Raw genomic sequence first — 11,180 nt, 5'->3', positions numbered from 1 at the left:
ACAGCGTTCTTTTCCCAACCGATGTGGCCCAACCCAACCAATAGAAGAAGCGATTTTTCTTTTTTACTTTTGATAATCATCATTCATTGATTTCATTTATTTTCAGTGTTCAGAGTTCATATTGAGGCTCTTCCGCACGCCTTTCGTGCCAGCGCTTAGCTTAACAAAACTAGAAACAACTACAGACCTAGGAGACTTAGCACGTAAAATAATCCTGCGGACGCTCGGTTCGGTTCAAACAAATAGTGGGCCTAGCATATTAGGAGTTGGTGACGATCGTCCTTACGGTGGCTAAGTTGTGGTGGTGGTGGTGGTTGGTGTCCTTAACAGCTAACAGCAACTTCGCGATCGCCCCCCGCGCGATCCCTTACGATCCTAATTGTTGTGTTGTCATTTGTTCGCTCTCTCTACCTTTCATTGCTTCTCGCAGTAGACGCTGTACAGAACAGGTTCAAAGGTTTGCTCCCAGTTTTTGGTTTTTTAGAATCGATTCGCTCACACGCACTAAAGGCACTCGGTTACATCTGGGTAGGGCACAATCGTGTGTTTGTGGGTTTGTGATGAGGTCTGGCGCTAACTGTATACACGGTGGATCTTCCTTTTCTTCGTTGGAACCAATCAATAAATTCGAGCTTTCGTCGAGCTATGGCTTCGCGTGGAAATGGCCTGCGGAAGGCCCTGGGAGTTCCGAGCGTAGGGTTGAGATCTTTGCACTAAACACTAGAAAGTGGCCTCGGCGATCGACCCGGAGAGAGGATCGGAGCACCTCGCAAGTGACATCGCAAGAATTAAAGGGAAATAAAACTAAACACTACCAATAAGTCTGACTAGTTTGGGAACAGTTGTGTCACTCTCTCTCTCTCTATTTTAGACTCTTTCTCTCTCTCGCGCCCTCTCGCTCTCTCTCACTCTCTAGTCACAAAGGATTAATAAATAAACTTACAACAGTAGAAAACAACTTTCGACTTCCCGTTCTCGGTCGGCCACCCCATCGGCTACCCCCTTGGAGCGCCAAGGGGTGCGATGGGGCACGACTTCCTTCCCCTGCACTCTACCACGTACCCTGCGCGCTTCTTCTGCGATTTTCTTCGAGTTGCGAAGCTTTTCCGGAAAACTTAGAGGGGCGTTTTTTTGGTCTGACTCTCAAGAAGGCACTCGATCTCCCTCTCCCTCACTCACTCTCTCACTCGCTGCCTCGCTCTCACCTGAGCTAGTAGACCGCAATGTTCCCGTTCGAGTGCGGCAAGACAGTGGGCATGAACTTACTGGCAGCGGCCGCACCATCCTCATCGTCGTCCTCCGGAAGCGCCTCCGAAGGCGAATGGCAACGCTGGCGCATCGCCAGATCCTCACCGGAAAGCGACAACGGTGGACTGTCCGGATGGTGATGGTGGTGGAGGTGATCGGGCGAACTGGTGCCCTCGCTGCCACCCGGACACCCGCTCTCGGCGTGCTTGGTGAGGAGCGGGAGCCGCGAGAAGGACTTGGTGCAGGTCGGACACTTGAACCGCTTCACGTCCTCGTGCGTCTGCTGGTGGGCCCGAAGGTTCGAGCGGTCGGCGAACGCACGGGAGCAGAGCTTGCAGACGAACGGCTTCTCGCCGGTGTGCGTGCGGATGTGGCCCTGCAGAAGCCAGGGCCGCGAGAACGCCTTATCACAGAGCGTACACTTGCACGGGAGCGTGTGCGTGCGGATGTGCATCTTCAGGGCACCGAGCGTCTTGTACGGCTTGTCGCACTCCTTGCACACGAACGTCTTCTGCGCCTGGTTGCCTTCGGCCGCCGGGCAGTGGAACTGCTGGTGCTTCGACAGCCCGGAGTACGTGGAGTAGCTCTTGCCACAGTCCGGACACTGGTACCGGGGTGCCCCGCCGCCACCCGTCTTCCCTTCCTTCTCCTTGGCGTGATCCTGGATGTTGGCGCTCGAGGTGGACTTCTCCATCAGCACGTTGGTGGTGGTGGTGTTGCCGTTGGTGGCGCTCAGGCTGTTGTTGTTCTCCTCCGACAGGCCGAGCGAGGAGCGGGGGCTGGAGGCGGACGCGGGCGAGAGCGAGCGGCCCCGGGACGACGAGAGGTACGAGTTGAACGAGGTGTGGCTGGAGGTCGGCGATAGCGACGGATGCTCGACGCTCGACGGTGGGTGCGATGGCGCCGGGGCTGCCATCATCAGGTGCGGGTGCTGCGACGAGTGTAGGTGGTGCGGGTGCTGGTGCGGGTGGTGGTGCATGTACGGCATGTAGCGGTGCTGCGAGCGGGCCGCGAACTGTTCCGACTTGATGACGTGACCACCGGCCACCGGGTACGGGGGAACCACCATCGAGGGGGGCGGTGACAGGGAACGACGCTCCGGGCGGTAGAGGTGCGTCGGGGAGCGGGCGACGGGTGATGGGCTGCGGTCGCGCCGGGGCGGACTGTACGGCGACAGGGGCTCCGAGCGGGGCGGAGAGATTTGGCTCAGGTGATGCGGTGGGGGTGGTGGCGGAGGCGGCTGGTGGTGGAAGGACGCTGGCTGGCGATGGTGGTGGTGGTGCTGGTGGTGGTGATGGTGCTGCTGCTGCTGGTGGTGGTGGTGGTAAGCGGCGGCACTGTAGAAGTCGGCCGGATACGGCGGCATGGCGTACGGGAAGCCAGGATATCCGCTGGCGGCGGCCACGGCAGCCGCGGGGTACACGACCGACGAGAAGGACTTGTAGAGCACATCCTGCATGTTGGTGGCGGCGGCGGCGGCCGCAGCGGCCGCAGCCGCAACCGCGGCAGCACTGGTGGTGGTGGACGAGGGCGGTGACAGCGGGGACCGCGAGCTCGGGTACGGGGCGTACAGGGCACCGGGGTAGGTCGGGGTGGCCGGGATCGAGATCGGGGACTTGGTGTCGCTCGGGCTCGGCGACGACGACGGTGGCGGCGTCGGCAGGCTGTCCTCCGTCTTGATCGCCAGGATGCCCACCTCGACGTCCTCCTCGTCGGCGGCGGTGGCCACGAGCGCGGCGGGCGAGGCCGGCCGGGACTTGCGCTTCGACTTCATCGACAGGTCCTGTGGCTTGGTGCTGAGGTTCTCCGGTTCCAGCTCACTCTCGGAGTCTGCTGGTGAAGAGGCAGGAATAAAGCGGAACGTTAGGACCGGGGTGATAGAGATTGTGGAGGGAGGGCAAGAGGAGGGAAACGGGGGACGGACACTTACCATTCTTGAAGGATGGGTCCTCCTTGGCCATAAAGACCGGTCGCTTCTTGAGCGGACAGTGACTGTAGTTTTTCTGCATGATCGAAGTCGGCATTCTGTTTCTCACTCACTCGAGCTCACAGCTCACTGTGCGATTCTCACTTCACTTTCAGTTCGATGGCGCCGACTTTTTTTTCTGCACCTTTCTTGTTCGCTTCTTCCGCAAACCACCGTTCTATTGAAGACCGGAAAGGGTCTGGCGCGTGCGTCACTGAGTCAGAGGCCCGGACAATGGAGCTGGTCGCAGCATCGCTCAACCCACAACCGTTTCCAGGAGGCACACACTTCGCAACTCATTCACTTAGCAGCATCCCTTTTGTCAATGGGTGCTACGATGCGACCTCTGAATGAACCCTTCACACACGCTCTGGCGTACGCACACCTTCACACCGTCGTCACAAAGGCCTTCTCCTTTCACCAGTTTGGTGCACTTTTTTCCAACCCTCCGATTTTTGGGACGATTCTTGAACTCCGGAATTGCGATCACGAGCGGGCACATTCACAACCCACGGCCAGGATCCCACCAGTGTGTGTGTCTGTGTGGAACGAAATAAATCCTTAGAGCGCGAGCGGCGATCCGTGCGATCGGAGACGAAACTTCGCAATGATCCCGAAGCGATCGCTCGGGCCCTATTTATAGCCACCGAGCCGATCCGAACGGACCCGAACCCGGTCCGATTCCCCTGCACTGCCGACGGGTCGGGTTCGGGTTTTTCCCCTTACCCGACCAACACCTGCGCAAGAAGCAGGTCCTGGGCGAGTGTATGTGCGAGTGTGCAGCAGCAGCAGCACGTGCCGAATCGACCCAACAGCACGAACAGAATGCTGGAAATGGAAAAAAGCGAGGAAAACCGTGCCTTACCGGCCTGTGCAAAGTGGGCGGAGCTTCAGGTGCGGCAGGGGAAACGGATCGGCACTCGGGTTCGGGTTAGGGTTCGGGCTGCCCCCACCACCGGCCACACGATCGCCCGGTGGGGGAATTCCGAGCACCGGCGATCGTTCGGGTCGGTTCGGGTCGGCAGTCGGATCGGATCCGTCGGATCGGGATGTTCCGATTCCGGGATGCTGGAGATTCTATTTTTAACTCCACAGGTTTGATGGGTCAAAATCATAACTGGACAAACTGATCGCTTGACCGGCTGGTTGTTGACCGGAGCTTCCTGGACTTCCGGTGCTTCGATCCAGCTGGTGGATATTTAGACAAAAAAAAGAGAAACGGGATCGCTTACCGCGGGATTCCGTGCCGTTCAGCACCCCCCAGCACCACCGAGAGCGATAATTGCGGAAGTCATAAGCCCGTTAATCTGTTTACCTTTGCGTCTACAAATGGCCGCGTTTTGAGATGGGCTGGGGTAGGGCTGTCGAATCGATCGATCAGGATCAGGAGGAGTCGGCGCACTCGGGGGCACAGCAACTGTCATCACCGATGGCGGACGATGTTTTATGCTTTATTTTGATAAAAACACATCGCGAGCGCACGTTCCAAGGGCGCCCGGAAAAATACTTTAAGCCACTTGATTTATTAAGCAACCTAACAGGAGGTCCTGGGAAGTTTATTTTAAAGTCTTGGAAGTTTGTCGTTTTTCGTTAGTGAGTAAACTGTAAATAGTATTAAATCTAAAAATATCGGATGCCTTACAGTGGATTGAACGTAAAAAACAGAACGCAAAGGTCCTGCTCTGGAGTTGCTGGCTTCCCCAAAATTTAGAGCGTTAGAGAGTGACAGAATGAGAGAGAGAGAGAGTGAGAGAGGGCGAAACCGGATCATCAGCTAACTATGAAAGCGAGCCAACGCTCCGGGCGAATGGACACCGGTGCAGTTCCGGGACCTCCGGCAAGGGGTCCTTGCGCCGTGTGGACTCGGTCTGCGCATCTGTTCAGATTCTGAGCCCGCTGCGGCTGCGGCCCGATTTAAAAGGACCTCTGCCGTTGCTTCCTGATTCCTCCGGTCCGCACCGGTGCGCGCTATAATTCCGATTGATTCGCATCGCTGCGCCAAGGATGGGATGCAGCTTCCTCGTGCGACCGGTGTCCTGTCTGTCGCGAGCGCGCGCGCAACCAGGACACGGCACGTCTTCCAAGGAAGGACCCTCGGTTGTCACATTTCTTTGATTTTTTTTGCCAGTCAGCCCGTCTGGAAGGGACATTACCGGGCTGCAGCCCGGGACCCGGTGCGCCCGGTGTTCACTTCCCTCGCCGACCGTGTCGGAGGACAATGGCTTAACGAGAGAGTGAAAACCCGAGGGGTCTGTAACGATTTTTCGGCACCGATCTGCCCAAGATGCCGCTGGCCGCCGCCACCCTGTCTTGGGCAAGAACTGGGCTCTGGCTCAGCTGCCGCCGCCGCCGCCGTCGCGTGCATTGTTGGCCCGAAGCGACCAAGCGGACAATGTGGCTCCGCTCAACAGGATCGGGAGAGTCATCGGGGCGGGCAGCGTGCCAATCACCTGCCTTCCCGACCAAGATGCAGTTTGCGGCCATCGCCGTCATTTAAATCACCACCGGTTGAAATCCGCACAATCCAAAACTGGCCAATCGGCGGCAGCCAGGACATTGCGCATGAGCCACGCGTCGGCGCGTTCCACGTGTTCACGCGAAAATGCCGTTACGCGCGCCGGTCACTTGTACGAACGGGAAAACCGAAAAATCCAGAGCCGGCCCACCGGACAAACAGTGCGGCAGTTGGATCCAAACATCCTTATCACTTCCTGTGCGCGGCACTCCACTATCGGTCCGGTCGGGTTTATGGCGTTTTTTTACGCACCTCACTGCCGCCGGTTTCGGGTTGCGTCTGATTGGTTTGCACCTGGACCGTGTCAGTCAGTTCCTTCCGGTCGTGGTGCCGTCGATGACACGTTTTTGCATACACGTTTTCTGTTGATTTTTCGGGTGTCCGATTGGGGAGACCGTTTTCGGACCGTTTGTTTGCACTTCGACCTCGGCCGTCGCCAAGTGTTTGATGGGCTGTTCCTGGGGGCTGTTGATTTAGATTCCTCAATCTTTTACGTATAACACCTTAGGATGGGGAAATTATTAAAATAATTAAAATCCTTTATTTTTGCGAAAAATTCAAATTTTATAGAAGATGTTTCCGATGGTCCGATTTGCGTCAAATATGCAATGTTTTGTAGGAAAATTTGTTGCCATTTTGAAGGTATTTTAATGATGTCTCTCTCATAGAAGTCTTCTAATCGCCAATCATTAGCTTCAAAAGCTCCAATTGTTGACCGTAGAGGCCTGAATTTAGTATTTGTCCATGCAGATGGAAATAAAGATAAATGATCCTTTCTAAGTTCCTTAAATTCAAGAACTAGGTAGATTACTACGATTTATAACATGCCGATAAACTTCGATTAGTTCTGTGATTTTATCGACGTTTTCAAATTGTTTCGAAATCTATTTCTCCGACGTAATATTTGGCATTTAATTGCCTCATGGAAGTGTCGTAAAAAATGAACCTTAAACTATTATGTTGATTATTTAAATAATTGCTGCAATGTTTTAGAACACTACAAACATGAGTCAGGTCCAGGCTTATTTTAATTACCCTGCATCGTCTACCTTGCCGAACACGCGGATTCGGCCGTCGAACGAATCGTAAAACAAACACTCCAGCACCCAGCGCGATCGGTTCGATCCGGACCCCCAGACCTCGGCTTCTTCCATCGGACGAAGCGTAAAATAATCTGCATCCTGTGTGCGGCCAGGCCAGGTTTAAAAGGAAACCGGGCGCCGGGTTCAGTGAGCCGCGTCGATCGCAACTAACCTTCCGCAACAGCCAAGACCTTCGGGGCCACATTCGATCCGATTCGCGGGGACACGTGGAGGGAGGAAGAAACGGATCGGGGCAGTCAAAACGGGGCAGAAATAATGAAGAACAGGACGCGGCGCGGCCGCGGCCGCGGCCACGGCGAACCTCGCGTCGAAAGCAACAACCAAAAAAACCGTTAGTCACGAGCTGAGAACGATCGCGCAGAACGCGGCCGATCGAGAAGCCCGGGGAATCGAGAACGTGAGTGAGCCGCGCCGCGATCGGTGGCCTGCTGGCGCCGTAAGGCATCAGCAGCACCAAACTAAAAAAAACTCGACGGTTGATGGAAGACGGAGTTGAAGAACCGAAAAAACCAAAACCACAAACCGGCGACCTTCCGGAACTGGCGCGAACTCAGCTGAGGCGGCTTAGCTGTGGGTCACGGAGGCACGCGGCCGATCCTAACGGGAAGAAGCCTCCACGCTGCACATGCTGCGTACCTCGGGATGATGCACGCACACTTCAATTCCGTCGTTGGCTTCGATCCTGATGACGCGAATCGAAAAACGGAAACGAAATCGAAAGGTAAACAAACGGTGAAGATGGCGAAGATTCCGTTAATTCCACCTTTTTTTCCTTCCACAGTTCCGATGCGCACCGTCTCAGGGTGTTTGCGATCGATGCCGGGCTGAGGATGCGGAGGGCATGCACGATTAAAATCTCCCACCGAGCATCGGACGTGCCCCCTTCGTGGTGTTCTGATCGAGTTTTGAAGATTCTGTTCGTTTCGTTCGGGGTTTTGTGGTCCGAGGGGACACTGATTTTCCCAAATGGCATGGCGGCGGCCACACAGACAGGGAGAGAGAGAGGGAGAAGAGTGGAGGGAAAAAATCGCTACCCTCGCGAGAATGGTGAGTACGGCAGCGGAACAGATAGGTGTAGGCCAAAGGTGGATCCTTCAAGATGCTGCCAGCGACACCTGGGCCAGCTGGGCCAACGACGACGGAACGGCACCCGGGAAGGGCCGGTGGGCAACGGAACGAAACCAGACTGTCCCATCCCCGTTCCCGTTCCATGTGTGACCGGTGTGTGGAACCCTGAAATTTACGTCCGATTGCGTCAGGCTACGAAGGCAAATCTCGGCCTCGCTGTGGCTTTCGCAAAGATCCAAAATGGTCTACAGCGAAGAATCGGTTGAACGGAACAGGAACTTCTTCGTAGAACCTCAGCTATCTAATGCTATTGAAGATCGTAACATTAAGGATGCGAATCTAAACGATCTTTACAACTGGACAATGATTTTACTGATGAACTCAAATAATAGATCGTTGATGATTATGGATCTAATAGGTGGAATGCAGCGAATAGAAACAAAACACAGAAACGCTATTATAACATCCCGTACGAAGGTTCGGTCAGTTGCAGGTTCTTCTCCTCTTGGGTTCATTGAATTATTCAAGTTCGGGGGTCCAGACTAACCCAAAATCAATCCAACATCCATGATCATCATTTTAGCATAAACGCCTCAGAAGTTCTCTTCTAAAAGAAATCGTTTTCGTGGGCATTGCATAAAGTCCTTTTTTTTATTTTGAACACCCCAGAAAGATAACAAAAAAAGCAAAAAAAACATGAGAAGGCCAAGCGTAGTTCCGATTCCTTCGTCGTCAAGCCCACTTGTCGCGCCTGCCTGCAATGCGCCCCGGAGTTGCATAACGACACCACCCTTCGCCGTGTTAATTTCGTCCGCAATCCGTCCCCGGAGAGCGGTGCGAAGCGTGAGGCAATCATTTCGATAAACTCCACGCCGAGTGGTGACTTCCCAATTAATGGGCCGCATTCGGCTGGGCCGGAATCGCGGTGTACCGGAAGGCCTTCCCCTGTTTGACGGTCAAACAAAACAGTCAGCTGCAGCAACTTTCTGGCGAGACGGCGAGACAGAGAGCGAGACCCGTCGGGTTCGTTGCGAAATTCAAGGTTGCACAAACCTTGGCCCCTCGAATCCAGCCAGCTGATTCTGCGGCTCTCCGACAACGGACCGACCGCTGGACCCCTTTTCGACCGGAGACGTTCGTTAGAATGCAACAGAATGCAGCCTTAATTGAATCCGGTGCACAATGCCACCGGCCCGAGCTCGGAAGGGATTATTAGGTTGGGAAAAGCTCCGATCCCAGGTCTTTTTGTGCACATTTAAAAGCGGGATTCGCGGTCCGGACACGGACACAATTCCTTCGTTCAATTTGTCAACGGCGGCCTGCATTTCGCGAGTCGCTCGCGCGCGTGGAAGAAGCGCCGGTGACGTGCGACTCGCGATGGACGCTATTTGCTTATGCTGCCGCGGCTGGCATTCATCAAGATCAACCCGATCCCGGGGAACCGGGGGGGCCGCCGGCTAACGAAGTCCGAACCGTCCGAGCCGGTGGGCGTCTTCCGAAGGTGGCATTAAATTGATGCATCCCGCGCTAATAATGCCCTCCGGCGGCGGTGGCAGTGGCGGCGGCCATATTGAGCCATCCTTTACACAATCGGGAACGAAAATACTAAAAAGGCGCTGCTTCGCTTCGCAGCTCGTTTACACCACCTCGCTCAGGCGGGTCCCGCGGCGCTAATCCGCGGATGTTCCACCCGGGACCCGGGCCGTATGTGTGTTTTGTGCAAACTGCATTCGCACCTTCTGGCAACCCTCGACCCAGGGAGGGCATCCGGGGAAGGGGGAGTAAAAATCCCTATTATTTCTAATGATATGAAATATAAAAACCATATATTACCCAGAACCGATGAGGCCAGGTTGAGTGCCGACGATCGCGCACGTCGCGCCGGCTGACGATGATCCCTTCACGTCGTTCGCCGTAAAACTCGCGTGGCACGGCGTTCCCGTTCCCGGTGGGCCGTGGGCCGGTCCGCAGGAGCCTCGCGAACGGTGGCACCCCTGCGTGCTTCGACATTTCGACAACACGGCACACGGCAACGACGTAAGGGACGCCACGCCACGCCATCATCCATCGCCATTTGCCGGAGTGGCCGGTGGCCGGATCGGGAGGCTTCCTGCGCCCATTCATTCTTTCGGGCTCCGCAGGTTCTGGAATAGGGCACGGCCCCGCGAGGGCCGCGCAATCACCTGGCACCGCGGTAGGTGAATGTATTTCCCCTTGCTGCCCGATGCCATTATGTTCCGCTGATCGGCTTCGGCAGTGGAATAATGCTGAACGCGGGATTCGGGTTTGAAACGAAGCCTGTGTCTGAATTTAATTTTAAATTTTTATGTTTAAATCAGGTTAAGGAAGGTTTGTGAAGGTTTAAATGGTTGGAAATGAATTGTTGGGAAAGTAATTATTTCTTAAAAAATAATTATATTACTAGTGAAAAGTTCAAGGGAAGTGGCTCTGGCAGTTTGTGACTAATAAGGACTTCAATGAGAGAGAAACGCAATGAAGTTTTCGTTGGAAAGACTAGTTCCTGACCAAATTAAATATTCTATTGCACACTAAAACAACCGAAGTCCTCCGGCAAGACCTAAAAGTCGAGAATTCTGTTCCTCAAAAAGTTTAAAAATAAATAGCCTTCGTTCGGACGTTCTGTCGATTATGACGGACATTTGAAAGTCAAGCAATTTAATAGATTTATTGTGATCAACAATGGTTATTTCAACAAAGTAAAACAGTTTATGGACTATAATGGTAGAACAATAAATTGTAGCTAATAATAAGATACGAGGGCTGGCTGTTGATTAATTCAGAAGTGCACTTGAAGGCATGTTGAAGTACCATTTCTACTCTACATTTCTGCGCAGTCTTAAGACGTTGTTTCCACTCAGTTTGTTTTGAATAGTGGAATTCATCGTCGTTTACATACTCTTTATTATCTCGATAATGTTAATAATTCTACTGTGAATTGTCGGATCATAAAATTGCTCTTAACGCTTCCAGGCAGCGAACGTCCGATCACTGCCTCAGACGATCGTCGTCCGTAGCTTGTCGAAGATTTTATTCAAAATTACTGTCGTATTCTGATTCTTATAGCTTGGCTCGGACAATGAGGTGAGGGCAGCTATCGCGTACTGGGTTCTCGTAAAGTTGGAAAAATGTTTTAGTGGCTGAGTGAAAAAGCTTTTGACTATGCTTTAAAGTAAATACATGACTTGGATATGATTCACATCACTTATGATTAAAGTGTCATTTAATCATAAGCAACAGCAAAATTGGCTCTTAGCACCAT

General features: G+C 53.8%; 1 protein-coding gene across 1 annotated transcript; it reads right to left on the bottom strand.

The window, feature by feature from the left end:
- Nucleotides 1–1,210: 1,210 nt before the first annotated feature.
- On the bottom strand, nt 1,211–3,272 carry LOC131208050 (protein escargot). The gene is made up of 3 exons (XM_058200693.1): nt 3,179–3,272; nt 2,775–3,078; nt 1,211–2,639 (listed from the first exon to the last, which is right to left on the bottom strand). The coding sequence occupies exons 1-3, from the start codon at nt 3,270–3,272 to the stop codon at nt 1,211–1,213; spliced, it is 1,827 nt and encodes a 608-aa protein (XP_058056676.1).
- Nucleotides 3,273–11,180: the final 7,908 nt, after the last annotated feature.

Source organism: Anopheles bellator, chromosome 2, assembly GCF_943735745.2.
Source record: "Anopheles bellator chromosome 2, idAnoBellAS_SP24_06.2, whole genome shotgun sequence".
NCBI lineage: Eukaryota > Metazoa > Arthropoda > Insecta > Diptera > Culicidae > Anopheles > Anopheles bellator.
Note: the sequence above shows the minus strand (reverse complement) of the source record. Positions and strands in the feature narration are given on the sequence as shown.

Bases quoted from the DNA above. Each gene is read 5' to 3' on its own strand.
- LOC131208050 (XM_058200693.1), bottom strand. From the start codon at position 3,272: ATGCCGACTTCGATCATGCAGAAAAACTACAGTCACTGTCCGCTCAAG. The intron at 3,079-3,178 runs GTAAGTGTCCGT...CTTCACCAGCAG, and splicing joins GGACCCATCCTTCAAGAATG to ACTCCGAGAGTGAGCTGGAA. The intron at 2,640-2,774 runs GTCCACCACCAC...GGCCGCCGCCAG, and splicing joins TCCCCGCTGTCACCGCCCTC to CGGATATCCTGGCTTCCCGT.